Source organism: Loxodonta africana, chromosome 8 (assembly GCF_030014295.1).
Source record: "Loxodonta africana isolate mLoxAfr1 chromosome 8, mLoxAfr1.hap2, whole genome shotgun sequence".
In the NCBI taxonomy this organism is placed as follows: Eukaryota; Metazoa; Chordata; class Mammalia; order Proboscidea; family Elephantidae; genus Loxodonta; species Loxodonta africana.
The window spans coordinates 59,095,682-59,119,730 of NC_087349.1; the positions used below are offsets into that span (position 1 = coordinate 59,095,682).

The window sequence follows — 24,049 nt, forward strand, 5'->3', positions numbered from 1 at the left end:
TAAAAGCCTTTTTTGTAGTTGTTTTTGAGAGAGACTACAAACCATTAATTATGTAACACTGAAAAAGATGTGAGGACTACCCTTTCTTTAACTTGACATTTGCATCAATTCTTTATTACATTGCTTTTTATCTGGATGAAGATCATGGCAGGTATCTTCTTTCCAGGACCATGAAGACTGTCTGTTCTATCATTTCTTTTTAACTTATTTAAAAACATACCTATATAAGGACACAAAATAGATTCTCTCCTACTTCAAATCTCTATATTTTCCTGTTTTCTTCTAGAAAATACTAGATTTTCAGTCTTTTACCCTCTTTCTGTTCGAGATCCATTTTGAGTAGCATTAATAGCTAGTGGAAAAATTCAAATAATATTTATCAAACAAAGTTTGACAACGAATCATGTTTTAACCCACAGTTTATAATTCTCTTCAGTAGTAACATATGACCTGAGACTTTCAGAAATTACAAGTATTTCAGTTAAACATTATAAATTATTCCAGGCAAGAAAGACCCTTTCTTATACAAAATTTATAGTCCAATAATGTTGCCTATAAAATAGACTATAAAAAAAAAAAAAAAAAAAAAACCCATTGCCATCAAGTCAATTCTGACCCATAGTGGCCCGATACGACAGAGTAGAACTGCCCTATAGGGTTTTCAAGGGGCACATGGTGAATTCAAACTGCTGACCTTTTGGTTAGCAGCCGTAGCTCTTAGCCACTACGTCACCAGGGTTTCCTTATAATATACCTTAAATTCTTACACTCAAATCTAAAATATGCCAACATTGAGAATAGTCCCAGGATGCTTCGTTTTCTGTCTTCTCCTTTAGAAAAGACTAGACCTACCAGTCTTATATAACTGTGCAGATAAAAATCACTCAAACATTCACCTTTCAACAACAATATGAATCAAATACCTTTAACAGCTCAGTTAAATCAGTGGCTTCTTGCTCATCTTGTGCTCCAAATCCCACAAAATCTGACCATTCCTTACCTCTAAAAGTGGTAACAGTTCACACTTATTGAGCATTTATATATACCAGACTTTGTGCTATGTGCTTTATCTTTCCTAACTGAAATTATAATCCTAAAAAACTGTACAAGGTAGACACTGATAGTTTGGCCAAGATACAAATGAGTAACAGAAGTTATGGGAGACAGAGTAACTTTCCCAGAGTATCAAAGCTAGTGAGTGACACAGACAAGATACAAACTCAACCTATCTGATTACAGAATGATTCTCTTAACCAGTACACCGTATTGCCTCCCATCCAAGCACCTCTGGAAATCAGACACTGTTCTGTGCTCTCTGTTGGTAGATGCTGCCCCTCTTATCTGCTCTAACCTGTTTACCCTGAATCTCTACTGATGAGCAACTGACTATTGTCCTAGCAATTTATGAATTATACATTTCCATTTAGTTATGAACTCTAAGCTAGTTCAGGAATTTGAAGTTAGTAAGATTATGAGATTTCCTTTTCAACAAACTGATACTAAAACCCATTGCCATCAAGTTGATTCCAACTCATATCGGCCCTATAGGACAGGGTAGATGTGCCCCACAGGGTTTCCAAGGAGCAGCTGGTGGATTTGAAATGCTAGCTAATCTTCTGGTTAGCAGTGGGGCTCTTAACCACTGCTCCACAAGGTCTCCATATTGGTACTATTGCGCATTAAAGAAGAGAATAAATCAATACTGCATTGTTTTACTTTATGAATAACATTACCAAATTAATTTTTAGTAAAAAAATTCAGCTCTAATGTTTTATGTTTTTTTTTTTTTTTTCTTTTTGATAATGAAGGCAGTCTCATCCTATTAAATGAGTCACTGCTAAAGGGATTCTGAATAGAGACTTGGATCTGAATACAAAAAAGCTGGAATGTTAATTTGTATGTCAAATTATCTGAATTGTATCATTTTGGGAAATATGCCCTATATAAATATATCTTCTCTATCTTGGAACAAAACAATAAAATGCCTGGGAGAATTCACTGAATTATTATTTGTACTTTAAGGATTATGTAGAAGCAGAGATGAAACACCTCCTGTGCGATTATGTGTATGTGTAGCCCTAGCAAATGTCAGGATGTTTTTCAAATAAAACTGAACATGTGATATCACATTAATTTCTTACAGTTTTCACACCTATTGAGATATCCATTTTCAATGAATCTGTACTCTCTATGTTACAGAGGTAGTTATATAAAGACTAGTGAGATTAATATATGAAAGAAAAAAAACAATATACAAAAGGGGTTATAAAAAATAAAAACACATTCTTCCCAACATTATAAGGAAGGAAATTCAACCCTAAGTAGAATGCTAATAGAATTATTCTTCATTTAAATTTCCCTAAACTTACGACCATCGCTAAACCTTATCATCCTAACATTTAATTCACCAGTTAGTCAAATTCTGATCAGGTAATGGCAAACTATAAATTCTATGGACCAATTTACAAGTGTTCTCTTTGTCATCATTTACAGAGGTAAATAATTTCCAGATGTCATCTTAGAGCAAATTTGAGAAAGTTTCTTTAATGCAATTTAAAAAATAAGTACAAATAATAATATATAATTTCCCTTACAGTTAAAAAAAAAGACTCTACAGTGACTTTGACAGCTCTATAGAAAAAAGGACAGCCTATGATTTAATGCTTCAAGGTATTCTAGACTAGGCACTTACTATATTTTATTTTTAACTATTAAAAATTTTATTAAATTATCAGGAGAGTTGCCTCGTTATGCTTCTCAATTAAAAAGAACAAAACCATATGAAGATAAAATTGTGGGCTAGAATATCAGCATCTAAAAAGATAGGCGACATTTAAGATTCATCATAAAACTTGATGTTTCCCGTAGAATTTTTCAGTGAGCCTTCACTTTAAGAGGCAGTCATTTTTCTTTACATGCCACTTTTTCCTTCAATAAACACAAAGTTGTCTTAGAGGCCAAAATGTTGATGAAGTCAACATGATTGACTTAAGCAACAAATTAAAGCCCAAGCACATTTAGCTTCATTGTGTAAGCCTTTTTTTTTTTTGTCATTTTTTTTCTAAATTTAAGTCTAACTTGTACCTCCCCCATATCGCCTTGATTTCCTCTCCATATGGGAGATCTATGCTCACTTCATTTAGTCCCTCTTTATTGATTTAATGTTGTCATTTTTTACATAATGACATCATGTCATTTTTTACATAATGATAACCTGTTTTGAGCTTTTTTTAAATCTTGATTTATTTTTGTGATTTCTCTATCTGGGTTGATATCTGGTTGCTCTGTCTTGTGTTCTAGTGTTGGGTTGATATCTGATATTATTGATTTTCTAACCAGAGAATTCCCTTTAGTATTTCTTGTAGTTTTGGCTTGCTTTTTGCAAATTCCCTAAGCTTCTGTTTATCTGGAAATGTCTTAGTTTTGCCTTCATATTTGAGAGACAGTTTTGCTGGCTATATGATTCTTGGCTGGCAATTTTTCTCCTTCACTGCTTTATATATGTCATCCCATTGTCTTCTTGCCTGCATGGTTTCTGCTGAGCAGTCCAAACTTATTGATTCTCCTTTGTATGTGACTTTTCACTTACCCCTGCCTGCTCTTAAAATTTTTTCTTTATCTTTGGTTCACGCAAGTTTGATTGTAATATGTCTTGGTGGCTTTCTTTTGGGGTGTACCTTGTATGGGGTTCAATGAGCACCTTGGATAAATATCCTTTCATCTTTCATGACGTCATGGAAGTTTTCTGCCAACAAATCTTCAGCAATTCTCTCTGTATTTTCTGTTATCCCTCCCTGTTCTTGTACTCCAGTCACTCGCAAGTTATTCTTCTTGATAGAGTCCCATGTGATTCTTAGGGTTTCTTCTTTTTTTTTAATTCCTTTATCTGATTTTTCTTCATATATGTTTTTTTGGCAAGTGTTTTATTTTCAGTCTCACTAATTCTGCTCCTCTGACTTTCTACTGAGTTGTCTAATTTTGTAATTTTATTGTTAAACTTCTGAATTTCTGATTACTGTCTCTATAGATTCTTGCAGCTTATTAAATTTTTCATTATGTTCTTTAATAATCTTTTTAATTTCTTCAACTGCTTTATCTGTGTGTTCCCTGGCTTGTTCTGCGTTTTGCCTGATCTCATTCCTGATGTCTTGAAGAGTTCTGTATATTAATCTTCTGTATTCTACATCTGGTAATTCCAGGAATACATCTTCATCTAGGAGTATCTATCCTTGATTCTTTGTTTTGGGAGTTTGTTGAAACAATCATGGTCTGGTTCTTTATGTGATTTGATATTGTATTGTATTAATTTATTTTATGTTTGCTCACTGTGTCCTAGTTTCTTGCTTTGTTTTGTTTTGATTTACCCAGATAGGCTACTAGAGTGAGCTAAGTTGATTATTGGAGCCTTTGAAGCCCTTATGTCCTGTTACCAGATGGCTAGAGCTATTACCAGGTATATGAGCCTAGGAGTCCATTCACTATTCTTGCATAGATTTGGCTCAGGTGTCCTGATAGTTGGTCACCTAGTGTGTAGTATAGGCTCTCACTATCTTAGAGGAGCAGTGGTGATTGGTGTATGCGCAAGTTTCTGGTAGCAGCAGGGGTCACACTCTGAGGAAGGCAGGGGGCTGGAAACCTTCCCCCAAGTGTCTGTGAGGAAGGCACATCCTTGTTCTCTAGAGCACTCTGGTAGGTGGGCTCTGCAGCCGTACCATAGGCACCCAATGCTTTTACCTGTAAGGACTTGTAGACACCACTTATCCTTGAATCCCTTTTTGAGGGTAGCAAAGAGGCACGGTCAGAGCCTCCAGTCCTCAGGCCCCTACTGTGGGTAGGTGAAGGCCCTGTTTAATAGGCAGAGCAGTATCAAAGCTCCAAAACCTGCCTCTCCACTGCACAGCTGAAACAGTTACAGTCAGGCCTCAAACAGATTTGCCCTTGCAATATAATAGCTGGATCCTATCTGGTGTAGTGAAGCCACCTGGATCCATGCAGAGGGGAAAGACAAAGTCTGTGGATCCCTTGTGCCTGGATTGGAGCTGCTTCTGCTCTGAGCTTCCAGGTTAGGGGAGCTGGCAGAGTATTTTCCCCCTGTTTGTTAACTTATTCCTTCTCTAAGGCCAGGAGAATGGCTCAGGAAGCACAGCAGAACCTATCTCAGGCCCAAGGAAATCAACTGTTAACAAAGAGGGCTGGGGCAACGGAAGGAGGGATCAGATAGATAGGAGAGAGTTCTTTCAAAAGGAGGAGCTATTAGATCCATGGAATAAATTAGACAAAATCACTTACCTTGTGCTGAGAGTGCTGTTTCATCTCAGATTCCAGAGACATGTGTAGTCTGTGTGCCCCGCCTGTGCCCCTGCCAAGATTTCCCCAGGGAGTTAGATCCCACGCTAGCCTTCTTTCACTGAAGCTGTGTGTCCTAAACACCACGGCTCACCCCACTGCAGGCACACCGCAGTGTCAGGGGTGTGCTACTTTGCTTGTCTTCTTTCACTGAAGTGGCTGTGTCCCCGAAAATTACCATCAGCCCTGCCGCAGTTGCACCAAGGAATCCGTGCTGAGGCGCTGCCACAGGCTTGGCAACTCCTCGCTGTTTCTGCACCATCTCTCCCTCCCCTGTCACTCAGTCTGACTTCTTAACTTTGCCTTTGATGCTCAGGGTTCCTAGCTTGTCATATATACAATCCATTCAGTTGTTTTGGGGGGTCTTTGTTGTAAAAGGGATCACCAGAAGTGTCTGACTACTCCATCATCTTGGCCCCACCTCCTAGGCCCTTATTACTTAAGGTGATTATGAACTATTCTAATACATAAATGCTTAAAATACATTTAATGGTGTAGTACCTTTTTTTATTATTATTTATTTACCTTTAGATTACTTTCAGGTTTAATTCTCTAAATACAGTTCTGATACGTGTGGGTGTGTTTGTATTTCTCATTGAATGAGGAATCATTGGACTCAACATATTAATGAAAACTTTTTCAACCTTGCATATTGCATAAAAGCCTTTCTGGATGGTATTAACAATTTAGATTCCTTCCTTATCACCACCTAGTTTAGGAAACATGGCAGATCAAATTAACAGAGAAACCCTTCTACCACAAACAGTAAGTCTGGGTAAAACTTTTCAAATTTTGGCAATACATTGTTTTGGAGAGTCCAAAAATAAACAGGAAAACTACAGATGCATAAACAAGAAAATTTCAAATACGTAAGTTGAGTTTTCTACTTAGGATGTAGAAATTCACAACAAAATGTCTTCTTCCATCACAACAAGAATAAGCCAGATGGTCTACAAAATCAATATTTTGTCAATCCACTCAGAAAGATGAAGCCACATTATAACAAAATGAAATAAAATCTAAGGGGTCACAAGCCATCCCCAGGAGAAACAGGACACACCATTATTTCATCTTTGGTAGATCAGTGGGAAGAGAAGGTAGCTGACGTAGAAATGATAAGAAGAAACCATCTGAAAATAACAAATATTATAAAGGTCTGCTGTGGACTGGTATAGGAGAATCCCTGTCACAAGGCATGTCTGCACCTACCCACCAACTTTCTGTGAGTCTTCACTGAATGCTCATGAGAAAGATTCTGAGCAGAGCCGGAGACCTGAAAAAGACACTGGCTGTGGTACAGGCGGGAGAAGGCTGCCAAAGTTTAAGAGTGAAGCAGGAGAACCAAGGGAAACTCTTCTATACTTTGGACCCTGGGTGAGTACAAGTCAGAGGTTGTCTGACACTTAAGAAGGGGCCAGGAAACCCTCTCTTCCTTCACTCTCAGCCTTGAACTAAGTACAAGAAGTCATCTTCAACTGAGGGAAGGGGTGTCGAGAATGTCCAACCCCTGAGGCATAGGTCCACAGCGACTAAGGCTGAGCCTGGAACAAGAGAACCAAAAAAAGTCTTCTCAAGCTTCAGATTCTGCTTGACAGTGAGGTGAGAAGTGATTTGACAGTGCAGGAAGGACAGGAAATGTCTGCTCCTCTATGGATCTTGCATAGAAGGGTAGAAGGTAGCAGTTATTTCTGATATATGTTTGCCATGAGATATTGTCAATGACAGCTGACCCACTACATTTCTTCAAATAATATTTCCCCCAAAATGTTTACTTTTAAATGAGGAAAATTACTGACAATTATGGTATGCGTTATGGTTTAAATACATTGTTTCTTATCAGAACAAGGGAAGAAAAGTAGAAACTTGAGTTTTCCCAAGTTTCTACTTTTCTTCCTTTGTTCTGAGTTTTCCCAAGTTTCTACTTTTCCTCTTTTGTTCTGAGTTTTCCCAAGTTTCTACTTTTCTTCCTTTGTTCTGAGTTTTCCCAAGTTTCTACTTTTCCTCCTTTGTTCTGAGTTTTCCCAAGTTTCTACTTTTCTTCCTTTGTTCTGAGTTTTCCCAAGTTTCTACTTTTCCTCCTTTGTTCTGAGTTTTCCCAAGTTTCTACCTTTCTTCATTTGTTCTGATAAGAAACAATGTTTTTAAACCATAACACATACCATAATTGTCAGTAATTTTCCTCGTTTAAAAGTAAACGTTTTGGGGGAAAATATTATTTGAAGAAATGTAGTGTATCAGCTGTCATTGACACTATCTCAAGCTAAAACATAAGGCTGGCAAAAGTGGATATTTAGGTTCCTGGAAATCCTCCCTTCCTGCCCAGTGGCAAACAGTTCTCTTTTCATCAGCTAAATCTGCTCTTGGAAGGTTCTTGTACAATAGGCGTGATCACCTTGATGTTAATCTAAATCGCTACCAGGATTATGGTAGTTGCAACTTGTTTTTTGTGTTGAATGGAAGGGCGTCAAAATCATCTGTTATAATTTTGGAATTTTTATTTCCTTGCAGATTTATCAGTTTTTGCTTAGTGTATTTTGAAGCTCTGTTATTAGGTGGAAAAAGTTTAAGATTGTTATGTTGTATTGATTAGTTGGCCCCGTTATCATTATGAAATAACCTTTATTATTCCTAGTAATATAATTTTGCTTTAAAAGCAACTTTCTCTTATAGCAATATAGCCTCTACAACTTTCTTTTGTCTGGTGTTAATACAGCATACATCCTTTTCTTTTAATCCATTGGTTTTGTAGGCAACATAGAGGATGCATCTTGTTTTTTTTTATCTAAAGTGATATTCTCTGCTTTTTGATTTGTATATTTAGACAATTTACATTTAATTTGGTTATTCAGTCTTCATATGCTACACATACATACCCATTTCCATCAAGTAGGTTCCAACCCTGTAGGACAGAGAACTGACTCTAGGGTTTCCAAGGCTATACTCTTTATGGAAGCATACTACAACATCTTTCTCCGGTAGAGTAGCTGGTGGGTTCAAATCACTGACCTTTTGATTAGCAGGCAAGGGCTTAACTACTGTGCCACCAAAACCAAACACAAACCTAGTGCCATCAAGTCGATTCCAACTCATAGCGACCCCATAGGGTTTCTGAGGCTGTAAATCTTTATGGAAACAGGCTGCCACATCTTTCCCACAAGGAGCGGCCTGTGAGTTTGAGCCGCCAACCTTTTGGTTAGCAGCTGAGTTCTTTAACCACCGTACCACCAGGGCTCCTGTATAAGCTAGTAATACCAAATTACATAAATATACTATACAATAGTTTTTGTTCAGCAGTAACTGAGAGTAAAAAAACCATCTCCTGTTCTCCAAAGAAGCCGTCCCTTTTTGACAGAGTTGAATTGCATTTTACATGGATTCTTGTGTAAGCCAGCTTCCAAACAGTCCTTGCCCGTAAAACAGGATTTCATTCTAAGTGCTTGATTATTATGCATATGGGAGCTGAGGAAGTGTGAGTAGGAGGATAAGTAGGAATGGGAAAGATGGAAATGGGTTTTTTGGGTTCTCTTCCTGTTTGCTGGCAAAAGCTATCCTTTAAGACTTGGACTGCCTGTTTATTATCTCTGAAAATAAAGCCGGTTGCCATCAAGTAGATTCCAACTCATGGTGACCCCAGGTGTGTTAAGGTAAAACTGTGCTCCATAGGGTTTTCAATGACTGCTTTTCAGAAGTAGATTGCCAAGTCTTACTTCCGAGGTACCTGTGGGTGGACTCAAACCTCCAAACTTCATGTTAGCAGCCAAATGCATTAACCATTTGCACCACCCAGGGACTCCTTTATCAACTCTAAACCCTCCTGGTGCCATCCAGTCAATTCCAACTGGTAGCAACCCTATAGGACCGAGTAGAACTGCCCCACAGGGTTTCTAAGGAGCGACTGGTGTATCTGAACTGCTGACCTTTTGGTTAGCAGTCAGTCAAGCTTTTAACCACTGCACCACCAGGGCTCCAACTCTAGGGCCTTATTAATCCTTTTTTTTTTTTTTTTCTGATAACATATGGACCATAATTTTATTTTCTTGAAATTTTCTGTTTTTGAGAAGAATCTGAAATAGTTGTCACAAATTAAATTTAGGTAGACTCTATTTTTCTCCCTATGGCTGTTTATAGTTCTGCAAAACTTTTATTTTCTGTGCTCAGGATGTTTTCCCTGTGTAAGGCTGGCCTTGCTTGTCTTCAATTACTTAGCGAGATACAGTTACCTGTCATCATCTCCCATGAGCATATTCCATTTCAAGAAATAAGAAAATGATCATTAAAGGTTTTGGCCCTTGCTGTACCAGTAGGAAATAGCTGGCTACAGCATTATTACCTCACTTGACAGCTAGGGTTTTAGCTATACTTGGGAAACATCTTTTATACTTGACTTAGAGAAATAAAAACAAATTTGAACTGATTCAGATTTAAGACAATTTAAATCACTTTGAATGGGTTGAGAGAGGCTAAACCTCAAGAGCACTCTCAATTTAGGATTAAGCCCCAAACTCCAAGATGATCATTTGATTGTGGCCTTTTTCTCAATTTGTTCAATACCATTAGGTGTGCTTAGTGGCAGATTCTGAAGTAGAAATTCAAACAGGTAATAAGCAGCATCCAATTTGCTTGTAAGTCAACTGTTTTAGAGAAAAGATTAATTAAAAGAAGTGGTAGGTTAATTTAACTCAAGCAAGACCAAGTCAGGAAACTGTGCTTGAACCCCTCGTCCCCTTTATATTTCTGAATATAATAGAGACTCTGCATTTGATAAATATCTTTGCCAGAATAATGAATTATCGTGTGTAGAGTTTTGAACTAAATCTTTCACAATTACAGATGATCTTTACTGAAACAAGCTCATGTAAACCAGTATATTTCATGAATACGAGTAATTATATTTTAGAGATGAGAGGGCTGGAGCTAGTGAGTGCATAAAAGTGCATCCTACAGTCTCCTCTCCCATCATACCCACTCATATACTGCACATTTTTCCCACTTAGGTTTCCACAGGCACACAGATGATTAAAGTTGTGTAGCCACAGTGGTCCCAACAAGGACTAAGGCCCAGTGTTGTACCATACTTCTGCAGTGACTGTGACAAGCTTTGATAAATAACCCAGTTAACAACTACATTTATCTACTGTATTTGTCTTGGAGCAGAGAATGGCATCAATGGAGAAGATGCTTTTACTCTTTCTATCCAGGATGTCACTGCTGTACCCATGTCAAAGTTCAATAACAGTTCTTTCAGATGGAAAAAAATATGCTAGTTATTTATAGTATCTTTTCTGTTTTTCTTTTTTCCTACAGAGACTGAAAGAATTAAAGCAACGGGAATTTGCTCGAAACGTAGCCTCTAAGTCATGGAAGGATGAGAAGAAACAAGAAAAAGCACTTAAACGTCTCCATCAGCTGGCTGAATTAAGGCAGCAGTCTGAATGGTAAGAATTAGAGGTGAATGTGTGGGGCAGTTCTACTCTGTCCTATAGGGTCACTGTGAGTCAGAATTGACTCGACGGCAGTGGGTGCGGTGGGTGATGGTTCAAAACTCTCTTCAGCCTCTGGGGGAAATTTCAATGATAAACTGACTCTGTTCACTGTAAACTAATTATAATCAATCAACAGATGTATGAGGGTGAGTGCTCTTAATAGTTAAAGGTTTAGAAATTAATTACTTTTCATATATGATTTTTTTTCCCTTTCAAAAATGTTAATTTAATGTGTTCTTTAATGAAATGGTCTAAGAATGATTCTAAAATACTAAAACATTTATCCTATTCAGTTGATTTAAATGGACAGATAAAATTCCTTACTAATTTATTTTAAGTTTTGTAACAATTTTACGAACCATAATAACAAGTCTCTTTTGGGGGTAAAAATAAATCTTTTGTATGTACTGTTGTGCACACTTGATTCTAGAATAAATGACATTATTGTTGTCTGGATGACAAACAAGATGTAACACAAGATGTAATTAATGCAGTTAAATTTACCACACACTGCTGTTTAAATTGATAATTATAACAAGCATTACACTAATACAGTCTTGTAGCTGAAAAATAGCAGTTTCACATTAGGTTGGAACTGCTCAGCATTTCAAAATTAGGAGATTGTTACCTGGAACTCAATTAAGTTTGCAGATTGTACATTGTGTTCATATGAACCATAATGTGGAACACTAATGTAGCTAATTAATGTAGTTGACAGCAACCTGGTGAATTGTGAAATTTATAGCTCTGTGCCAGGATTGAAACTTCTATTGTTTAAATGAAAAACAAAATACAATAAACAACTTAGGAATGAATGGCTCAATTAAACCACTATATTAAACCTAAAATTTGATTCCAAGGAAATAATTTCTTAGGGTCAATTTTGAAAAAAAATACAGTTGGTATTCAGCTTGTATATACTCTTGTATTTGTACCTCCATCTTAGAATAATTTAATTAACTTATAAAATACATAAAAGATAATTGTACTATATTCTTTGTTTATTTTTAATATAAACAGAAAATAAAGATGCAAAAATGCATGCTCTGAAGTCCCAAACAATCAAAGAAGCAGAGCACATTTTTGGCACTGCGCTTGTTACCGCCCAACACAATGAGGAACTTACAATATGTTATTTGGATATATTATCAATATTAGTCAGTCCTTATCAAAATAGGACTTATAAAGAAAACCCCTATGATTGTTCAGATAGCAATGGGGAAAATAGGGAAGATGCCAATTCCAAGGTGATTAATTTAAGGTACAATAAGTCAGATTATTAAAAAAAAAAAAAAAAATGAGATAAGTCCCACTATACAGAGACACCTTTTAGATAGGTCCTTGAAGGCTATGCAACAGAAAATTGCAGTAGCTTTAAACATAATTTTGGTTGTTTTGTTATTATGAGAGTTGTCACACATTTCTACTCATTCATTCTACATTTTCCTTTGTGAGAAACAGACAAAGCATCAGAAGAATCTTGGTGATGGTGAAGATGAGTTTGTTTAAAAATTCTAAGTTAGTCTCCAAATTAAGAGATTCACTCTTAAGGCTTGGCTTTCTCTCCAAAGACCTAATTAACCAAACAAACATAAACCAACCACATTTGGGTTGGTGTCCTTTGTAGAATAAGCAGGTTCTCTAGATCCCAGTCTACCCACAGGAGAGGAAAAAGACAAGTGTCCTGCTTTCCAGACTCAGAATTTAGAACTAGGAAAATCATTTCACTTTCCTTTATTACCTACCACCACCCCTACCCAATTGCTCTCTCCACTTAGCTTCATGATCTAAGGGAAGTCACTTCATAGAAGCATTAAAGATTTTTATTTTGGCAGCCATTTACAACTGACAAATGAAGATATAAAATGAAAATAAAAAAAAAAATCATCTGTATTTTCCCCATCCTGGACCTCTCTTTGTCCACTATCCTTGAAAGGATTCTGAGGAGCATGACCCATATAACAGGGAGATTCTTCCATGACCCTATAGAAAAGGGAGGTGAATTTACTGGTGATAAGAATATCTCAATTAAACTGATGAAAAATATGATGGCAGATAACTGGTAATGGATCTTACAATGGCCAGTCAACTTTGGCTGAGCTTCCCAACTAAGGGGTAGTTCAACCCAAACTGGCTCCTCAGCAAGACCAGTTATTACATGGGGTAGATTCACTCTGTATATAAATTTCTCCCACTATGTATCAGTCTAGCTGTATAGTACATCGTGATAGGGATATTTTTCCAAATTAAAAAGTTTTAGGAGCACTGATTGTGAGAAGATGAATTTTCTTATATAAGAGCTGGATAAATGGGATATTAGGAAATTACACTGTCTTAGTATCTAGTGCTGTTATCGCAGAAATACCACAAGTGGATGGCTTTAACAAACAGAAATTTATTCTCTCACAGTTTAGGAGGCTAGAAAAATCTGAATTCAGGGCACGAGTTTTAGGAGAAGACTTTCTCTCACTGTCTGCTCTGGGGAAGGTCCTTGCCTCCTTTCTACATCTGTGGGTCTGGTGTTTCTTGGAAATCCCTATTATCTTGCCATCAATCTTCTCCTGGGTCTAGAAGCTTCTCAGTGCAGGGGCCCCAGATCTAAAGCACGCACTCTGCTCTTGACTGTTCTTTTTGGGTGGTAATGAGGTCCCTCTGATCACATCTGTTTTATATCTCAAAAGAGACTGATTCAAGATGCATCCTACTCCTATAGATTGTGTTCTGCCTCATTAAGCACATAAACCAATACCCGTTGCCATGGAGTCGATTCCAACTCATAGCAACCCCATAGGACAGAGTAGAACTGCCCCATAGGGTTTCCAAGGAGTGGCTGGTGGATTCAAACTATTGACCTTTTAGTTAGCAGCTGAGCTCTTAACTGCTGTGCCACCAGGGCTCCTATTAACATCATAGAGTTTAGGATTTACAGTGCATAGGATAACTACATCAGATCTCAAAACAGAAGACAACCACACAATACTGGGAATCATGGCCTACCACAGGAGAGAACTAAATTGTGTAGTTGTTGATTTTCCCAGAATTAGATTACTTGAAGGACTTTTGGAATGGACAGTCCATTAGCAAAAATTAGTTACTTTCTTACTAGCCATTATAAATAAAAAGTTAGATAAAAATACAGAAAAGGTAAAGAAAATTCTACAGAAGAGAGTGATATATGAGAAGCTATCTATAAAAATTAAAGCTTTAATATTGCTTTATAGCATAAACATATTAAAAATTAGAATTTAAAACAACACAAAGAAAATTAGGATTTTCTAAGATAATAAACTTAGATTTAAGGTAAAAGAAATTAAAGTTTATAAGGCAATAACATAAAAAGTTTAAATCAAGAAAATGAGAGGAATAAAAGATTAACAATAAGATGTTAAACTTGTGAAAACACTATAATCATAAATGTAGATTGGATTGTAAAGTGAGAAAAGAATTAAGGACAAGAAGCTAAGAGCCAAATTTAATTCAAAAACAATGAGAGCAAGGAGGTTTAAAAATGTTTAAAAGAATATAAAAGGAAGAAGCTTGGACATTAGAGACAGAAACGGTAAAATAGCAATACAGAAAAAGAACATTTAAATTAACACAAATCAAAGCAAGAAAATGCACAAAACAGTGTCAGGATAATGTAAAAATCACGAATATTATTAAGGAAAGTTTCTATATATTTTTTTCTTTTTCCTGAAACTGACAAGAATAACGACCACAAGTGCATGCTTGTATATACTTCCCGTCAAAGTCCGACTGATTGGCCAATAGAATATAAGAACAGTAAAATATCTGCATCATAGCAGAATCAGTGGTGAAGAGGATGGCAATATCCATCTACCAGACTTTTAGAATAATGCCTGCTTAATTTAGTGCAGCTAAAACCAGAATGACTAAATTCCTGGAGAAGGTAACCTATTACAGCCTTTACGGCTCCTGCTTAATCCCAGGTGTGGCTACAGATATGGAAAAGAATCTCACTGAGGCACAGTTTAGTGCTGCAGCTGTTTGAGGACTTCATCTTTCTATCCTCAGGCTGTGGGAGCTCTAGATGGCCAATGTCATTGTAAGAAACTTCTATACTTCCTATTTTTCTTTATGTATGAAAGAAATACTCAATAACCCATACACTATCTTAGAGTGTTCCTCCCCATGCCTTATATTGAATATGCCTAAAAATCTCTCTTTAAGGGCATGAAAAGATGGTTCAAAAAAAAAATCATCATGAATGAGAATTAAAAGTTTCCATTATGAAACAGTTATTGTAAGGGACAAAATGAGTTTTAGAAAATTCATATGTTTAGTTTTTCACAAGGTTCAAGGGAACATTATATTCCAAAAGCTGCAGCCATTAATTAGTTCCTGAAGAGGGGACAGTATGAAGTCATTAAAGATTAAATGGCGGCTACAATTATTGTCAATTAAAATTCATATGGGTATAGTAAACAGATTTGATACTGTAAAAAACTGAATCAGTAAAATAGAAATTAAATATAAGAACTTCTCCCTGAACTACAGCAAAAGACTAAAAGACACTACATTACTGAGATAAGTCAGAAGACCTAAAAGATATATTCAGGAATGTCAATAAGTTTAACATATAAATTCTGGTACAAGAAACTTAGGATATGAAAGAAGTAATAATCAACAAAATCATAGAGGAAAATGTATCTGAGCTGAAGATAGAGCTAAATTGAAAGTGGTTAAGAAGTACTAGTAAAAATTAACCAAAATAAGTCAACCTGTAGCTCTGTTCTGAAAATAAGTCACATATATATGTATGTGTGTGTGTATGTGTATTTCCTTTATATATTACATGTAAAGGAATTTACAAAATTATATGAGCAAACAAGTATATTTGCTTCTAAAAACATAAAAGGAAGCTAATGAAATCTGTCTCTGCAGTATCAAACATATAAAGACAATGAACCAAAGTTCATTAAATTTGGCACACAAAAACAAGGCGACTCTAGAGCTCTATGCCAACTAACCAAACAGTGGTTAAGTGATGGCAACAGGAAGAATTTCCTGGTTCAAAAAGCACCCCTTCTCCATTAGTATTTAATCTGCATGTGGAAAAGACATCAGTCCTTTTAGCATTATCTCCAGTTGCATCGAGTTGATTCCAACTCATGGTGACCTCATGCGTTTCAGAGTATTTGGTACGCAAGCAATTTTTTGTACTCAAGCAATTTATGACTGGATCATGGCGAAAAAAATCAGAAATAGAAAAGGCAAATAAACACCCTATATCCAAGCATGGGGGAAAATAAAGAAAAGGAAAGCCAACTCAAAGCGAGCTTTGAATAAATGATAAGATTTGTATTGCCTTTACCCAAATGAAGCCTCTTTTTGTATTACAGGCATTACAGGTCAAACAATAAAGGGCCACGTAACTTTAATCTAAAGAATTTTATCTCATATGTATTGGCATTTTCAGTTTTCTGCTTGAATTACTAAAAAAGCTCAGTAGAAAGAAATCATCTTTAAAAAGCTGCTAAAAGATTAAGACATTTACATGCACAAAAGGTAGAAAGAAAATATTTCAGTGAGCAAGAAGCAAAAGATTTCAAAAACATTGAAACTATTGAGATGGCTTGTAAATGTGAGTTACTTTATTATGTATTTATTTTAATTAAAGTCAGAGTAATGACAGGTCACAAAGAAAGCACTGACCGCCCTGTTTCCAAAGGAAACAAACATGAGACAGTTTTAAAACTGAAGAAACAAAACTTATGAAATGTTAGAACTTACACAAAAAAAGTTAAAGAAGTATATCTGTACTTTGGAAGTACCTTTCAATTCCATTTAATTTCTTATTTGATGTGAAGGCAGTGATGTGAAAACTCTTTGTGAAGTAGTGTGGAATATGTATTCCAAAGAACTGATATGTTCTGGAGGACGTATATTGTGATACAAATGCAGTACCGTGTTTTCTTTTGCAGCATAAGAAATTCAACTGCTATATATTTTGCTAATTTCAAAATAATGCACTTAAATGATTCATTTTAGAAATAGCCACTATGAAACATTAGATACACTGAGTTGTATAAGCACAATAAAACAGCTATAGTACAGTAGGTATAATTTACAAATAGCATAATGCATTGTAGAAACACGATGAAATATTCACACATTTATAAGATTTCAAAGCTAATTTCTTAATCTTTTAAATCTTTGTTGTATTTACAGTGTTTCTGGAAATGGACCAGCATACAAAACTCCCAGGGTAACTATAGAAAAGCAACTCCAGCAAGGAATTTTCCCAGTGAAGACTGGCAGGAAGGCATCGTGTATGAAAAGCGCTCTTCTGCTTAAAGGAAAAAGTCTCCTCAGAAGTATTTCTGATAAACAGCGGTCCGCCGTGCCAAACAGACACCAGTTACCAACAGACAGACGTTGCTTATTTGGAAATCGGATTCCACAAGCATCTCCAGATCCCAGCAATGTTAGTCACAGAACAGGAGTATCGTTTTCTTTTTCCAAAAAAGTGCATCTAAAATTAGAATCTTCAGCATCAGTTTTCAGTGAGAACACAGAAGAAACACATGATTGTAACAAGTCACCTATATATAAAACAAACCAAACTGCAGAGAAATGTAAGTGCTGTACATTTGCAAACGAAGATATGCACCTCACTAAGAAAAATGATGTAAACGTTGCACCAAGCCATCTGGAAACTGTTTTACACAATACCTTCTCCATAAGCTCTAATATTTTGCAAGACAAAAATGACCCTATTGATGAGACGCTAAAAGACTCAATTGGCTTTCATGCTTCATTCTCTAAATCTAACATTCATCTTTCAGATGTGGATTTTACACCTAACAGCAGAGAAAAAGAAACTCAAAATACATTGAAGAATGCTTCACAAAACCACATTAATCACCCATGCCAAGCAAATGCTTCCTTCAGCCCACCAAACATTTACAAGCACAGTGATGCCAGGAAATTTGAATGTCTGGATGAATTTCCTTCACCAGAGCCAAGTGAACAAAGCAACACAGTGCACGTGAATCCCAAGCCCAGAAGAGAGAACAGAGATAAATCTTTAGATGAAACAGGAAGAGTTAGCAAAAATGTGAAAAGGCTCGTAAGAGAAACATGTCTCCATGATGTGAAGTCTAACCCATTGCCTTTTCTTCACGTACAAAGCAAGGATGGCCACACCAAACTCCAATGGCCTACAGAACTTTTGCTCTTTACAAAAACACAACCCTGTATCTCTTACGGCTGCAACCCATTATATTTTGATTTTAAGCTTTCTCGAAACACAAAGGATGACCATGATCCAGAAGACTTAAAAACAGAACTGAGGAAGAAATCGTGTGAAAGGAAGGCTAAAACGGAGAGCCAATCCTCATGTTTAATCAAAGACCAACAAAAAGTGATCCAAGAAGATAATCAATCTCTAAAACCAAAGATGATTAAAATTAATCCAGATTGGGAAAATTTCCAGAGAAAATATAATTTGGACTACAATGATTCTGAGCCCAATATGGATAAACCTAATGTTAGTGTGAGTGATCTGAATATGAAAAATCCTAAAGTGCCTGCTTATCTTGAGACCTCTCTAAAGGATTGTGGAGGAAATGAGAATAACAGTGATAACAGATCTAAGGAATCTTCAAGGGTCCGTTGGCAAAGCTGCAGAAAGGTAGTTCTAAATAATGCAAATGAAGGTCTATCTTTTACTCCCTACATATCTAGAACTAAAAAGAAGCATAAACTGATGCCCTGTGATGCTCATACAGAATTTGAAGATGGACACCAATTCAACTGGGATTCTAGTCCTTATGCAGTAGGGGGCCACAGTGAGCACAGGAAGGACTTCAGTACGATTTTCAATAGAGGTAATTTGCTCTACTTTTGTAAAAGAGAACACAACCCAGTTGAAAGGCACAAACGGAAACGCAGAAAGCACAACTGCCTCTCTTTATCTGATGAATTAGTGAAGAATGACTGCCTGCAGACCGAGACACAGCGAGAGAGAAACTGCCAAATGTGGGACTCATTGAAAAATGAAAAATACTCAAAACATAGAAATGGTCACTGCAGAGAAAGATCCAAGCTAAGCAAAAATCAACAACAATTTCTTGGGCCAAAATTCAGGAGAGTCATCCATTGTGATTCTAGCTCACAGATTTCCTGTGCCGGAAGCAGTGAAATACCACCTAATTGCCAGGGACTTTTGCAGAGCAAATTGGGCTCTTATTCAAGAGAGAAAATTCATCAGCTAAATAAAAATGAAAGAAGTCATGAGTCTTTGGACAGTGCTCACATTTGTGATCTGGGAAAAGTGAAATCCATGCAGTGCAACTCTGGGAATATCACCTGCCTTCTAAGAAACTGTTCGAGTAGCCCTTCAGAAACCACAAAGTTGAGCATGACAGAAAGAGAGAGAACCCCTCTGACAGCCAAAAGCCTTTTAGAAAGAGTAGAAGCCAAGAAGTGTCAGGAACAAGCAACTAATTTTGAGTTCTCTTCAAATAGCTATAAAAGTGAATCGGAGGCTCATTCACAAACTCAATGCACAATGAAATTTGCCACACCAGGCAGTAACAGACCGGCATTGCATCCAGCTGAAAAAATGCAGAACATAAGTACAAGGAGAAGTAATAAAGGCGGTGCAGTTCTAAGGACTACTGAGAAAGGCAAAGTAAAAAGTTCAAGTAATTCTACTGTTTCCACAGACACTGACTGCGATAAGCATCTTTCTCAAGGTACAATTCAGGTAGTAGCAGAGTCTCGGTCACCAAACATAAAGAACCCAACAACAAAAGAACAATCACAACCTTTAATTAGTGAAGTCCAACCTGTTATTCAAAGCTGTGACCCAGTACCAAATGATTTCCCTGGTGCTTTACCATCTAATAGATATACTGGTGTTCCTAATTCAACAGAGACCAAAGAGGACCAAATAAATCCAGAACTACAGGACGTAAGCATGCATATGAATCGTGTAGAGGGGAATATAAACTCTTACTATGACAAAACTGTGCAGAAGCATGACAACGTAGAAGACGGATTAGAAGTACGTCATAAATCCATCTCTCCCCCTTTAATTCAACAGCCTGTAACATTTTCTCCTGATGAAATAGATAAATATATGCTCCTTCAGCTACAAGCCCAACAGCATATGCAGAAACAGCTCCTATCAAAGCATCTTCGAGTTTTGCCAGCTGCGGGGCCGGCTGCCTTCTCTCCAGCCTCAGCTGTACAGACAGTTCCAGTTCACCAGCACACTTCTATAACCACCATCCACCACACATTCCTGCAACATTTTGCTGTTTCTGCGTCCCTAAATTCCCATAGCAGTCACCTACCTATAGCTCATCTGCATCCTCTTTCACAGCCACATTTTACTCCTATCGCATTTTCACCTCTGACTCCAGCTGTCATCCCAGCACATCCCACTTTCTTAGCAGGTCATCCCCTACATTTAGTCACTGCTGCCCCCTTCCATCCCTCCCATATAGCACTTCAGCCCCTGCCTCCTGCCGCATTTATCCCTGCATTGTTTGGCCCTCACTTGAATCCAGCCACAACTTCTATCATCCACTTGAATCCTTTAATCCAGCCAGTGTTCCAAGGTCAAGATCTTTGCCATCATTCTTTCTCCAGCCAGATGCAACAGTTACATGGAGTGAAAGAGGCCTTAAACGTTTCAGCTCGCTTGAACTAATAGGTGTTAATAAAGCCCTTATTGTGAATAAATAAAACCAATTGTCACTACCTACAAAATGATATGTTTAAGACTACATATCTGATTCTCATAAGGTTTAAAATATTGGTGTCAATTCAGTATGTGACCAATATATAAATATGTACTGAATTGCCAATACTGAAACAAAAGCATTATAAGAATTTATTTTAATTTGTAAAAATAATGGAGCAGATTTAAAATTACGTTTGGGGTGGGTAGAGGGAAAAGTGTTTAAAGAACTATTTTGAATGAGTACTGACATAATGTTATAAAATGGTAGCAGACAACGTTCAGGCAGAGCATTAATATTACAACAAAAAATCAAACGGGATATAATACCCCATGTTTCAGGTGTTTGTTGAGTGAATGGATGAATGAAGGCCCATTTGGCTTTATTTGTCACATAATAATAAAAGCTCAGTGAAATGAATCAGTTATTTAAAATAACACCAATGCATAGTTATTGACTAAATCTTCAATTCATGTAGCCTGTTGTTATATTTTCATAGGAAATTAGAGAATGATAAGAAATGTTATGGTTAATTCAGGCTGAAAACCACCCTTCAATTAAAAAAAAAAAAAATCTTTACACAAATTGCATTGTTAAGTTTCTGTGAAATATCAGGTTACCTTAATTTCACACATCTGCACCAAGGTAATTTCATAATTGTAAGAATCCCCATCACCTAAAATTGAGAATATTTATTTTTTGTATAAGAAAACATATCAAATGGTATAAAGTAAAAATAAAATACGCCTAGAATAACGTCTGGAATCTATTGGTCAAGCTAAGTTTTCTTTATCCTTCTATTTAAGAAATCAACGTGTTCAGTCAATATATGTATAAGCATAGAGGTAAAAGGTTTAAAAATGTAAGTATTTTTACATGACGTTTATTTAGAAAATCTTATAAACTATTTGGTGTGTTTTATTCAATTGTATTAGATATTGATAAAACACAATGAATAATAATGAATAAAATCACTATTCATATAATTTTGGAAATTATTTCAAACATTCATTCAAAAAGTTTTATGGACCACAGAATTTGCATATCTTATGTCATGAGTCACTTCATGTCCACAATACGTCCTGTGAAGTAAGACGTTCTGTGATTTGACTGTGCAAACATACTTAGGTCCTGAGCAAAAAGTCACTGATTTTCCAACTTTGTGTTGTTTAACAACCTTTTGTTTCACTTCCAAATCAATCCTTCTCCTTTGCCTCTTGGTGCTGCTATCACTAGCACTGGTTTTGCTGCATTTGGAAGCCATGATGCACTTCATGATAATATTTTTGAAAGAAAATTAAACAGAGTGATAACTCTACAACATTCATGAGATTGGATGCTGCTGCCTACAAGTCAAAGCACATACTGTTATATGGAAAACCTTTTAAGCAGGGAAAGTTCACATTAAAATAATGATAGAAAGTACAGTACATACATAAGCCAATAACATAGGCATTTATCACGATCATCAAGTATATGTATTATAGGTTATATATGTACTGTACCATTATATACCTGGCAGTGCAATCACTTTGAATACAAGAGACATGAGATACACATGTTGGGTGCAGGAAGCTGTTGTGTTCACTCTTTGCTACGTCTGGTTACATCCACCACGTTCTGTTCTCTGCTCAGGATTTCTGAACTGTTTATAGCCTTATAAGACCATGGATGCATAAGTGGTCGGGCGTTGCCTGAATAAGAAGTTATGTGGCACATGACTATATTTGTGAATAACTCTCATTAGGATTGTTATTTTATATTCTCAAAGTGAAAGAAAAACTTATACAACAGCACAGTTCCCATAAACATGGGTTTCAGAGAAAATCAAATTGAACAGGAATGGAGGTAATCAGTCACCCATCACTGTGTGGATGACAATGCAAACTCTTCTGCCACTAGAACCTCTAATTTGGCTTTGGCTTCACAGGGAAGAGAGCTATATTTATTGAAGACTTATTGTGTTTCAGGTACAGCAAGGTAAAGCACTTGGCCCACATTATCTCCTTGAATGTTCACAACAATCTTCTGAGATCAATATTATCACTCCTCTTTACAGATGACGCAAATAAAGTTAAAAGGTTAAATATTTAATATTTGCTAAACGGTAGGAAAGGACATCATAACAGAGAGAGTGAAAGAGAAAGGATGGTGACAACAAAGTGGTATCACCAGAAACTTGTGGGATGGCAGTTTTTTTTTTTTTTTAACTTTTATTGAGCTTCAAGTGAACGTTTACAAATCAAGTCAAACTGTCACACACAAGTTCATATACACCTCACTCCGTACTCCCACTTGCTCTCCCCCTAATGAGTCAGTCCTTCCAGTCTCTCCTTTTGTGACAATTTTGCCAGCTGGCATTTTTGACCAGAAACCCTGGTGGTGTAGTGGTTAAGTATTTAGTACTATGGCTGCTAACCAAAAGGTCAGCAGTTCAAATCTACCAGGCACTTCTTGGAAACTCTATGGGGCACTTCTACCCTATCCTATAGGGTTGCTTTGAGTCAGAATTGACTCGGCAGCATTGGGTTTGTTTGCTTTTTTTTTTTTTTATGGCAATAAGGAAGTATAATTTATTTTAAAAGAATAGAAAAATGGAAGAAAAGCATCGCCAAATAGCAAGAAAATCTATACTTGCATGGCACTCCATAAAAGTGATTATAAAAGACCATTGGTGAGCACTGGGTGAATCTAAAAGTAAGTAAAATAAATGGGATATTTCTTATAGGAAAAATTGATGACAAATGCCAAGCATATTAAAAAAATAATATAGATATTTTTAGTCCCTAAAAGCTGACACAGAGTCAAGATAGAATAATCACAGGAATTTACTAGCTGCCTTACATGAAAAAAGACAGAGCATCTGATTAATTTTTATAATTGCTTGGTAAGAATTTAGCTTTTCAAATGGAAATGATGACCCCACCTTGTATATTTAACAGGGACAAATTTGGTCACTCACTATACTGTCTTGGACTGTAGGGAAGGGGACTTCACCATTTAAATAAAAGACAACTTGTATTCCAGAGTGAGGAATTGCAAAAGCTGTGGTATTTCACAAGGAAAGAAGGTCTATAAATTCAATTTAGGTTATGCAATTATAAAAGATTACAATGAGGGAGAAAAGAGTTAGCCTTTAAATAATTCAATATTAACAGAAGTGGAAAAAACATCCAGGAAAATTAAGTGCCACACATACATAAAAGAATAGCACAGTAGTTTTGAGTCAAAATTAACAGGGGTTGGTTTGGGAAAAATCAAATCAAGTAATATGGTCCTATTAAGGGCAGACGATCTAATGTGGAAAAAAAGTGGTGCTAATTAATCCAAAGATGTCATTTTGCTTTCTCTATGAGGGAGATAAAAAAAAAAAAAATTTTTTTTCATGAGGGAGAATGCTCTTCAAGGTAGAAATCGTACAACCAACACTGATAAGAAATGTGTAACATATTTAAAAAAAAAAAAAAAAACCTGTTGCCATCGAGTAGATTCTGACTCATAGTG

General features: G+C 36.4%; 1 protein-coding gene across 1 annotated transcript in view; it reads left to right on the forward strand.

Annotated features, from left to right (window-relative positions):
* The window catches only part of ZNF804B (zinc finger protein 804B), a 115,449-nt gene extending 94,935 nt beyond the window's left edge, over positions 1-20,514 (forward strand). The window contains exons 3-4 of the mRNA XM_064290405.1: positions 10,651-10,781; positions 17,022-20,514. Of these exons, the coding sequence (XP_064146475.1) occupies positions 10,651-10,781; positions 17,022-20,514 (3,624 nt within the window). The remainder of the gene's footprint in view (positions 1-10,650; positions 10,782-17,021) is intronic.
* Positions 20,515-24,049: the final 3,535 nt, after the last annotated feature.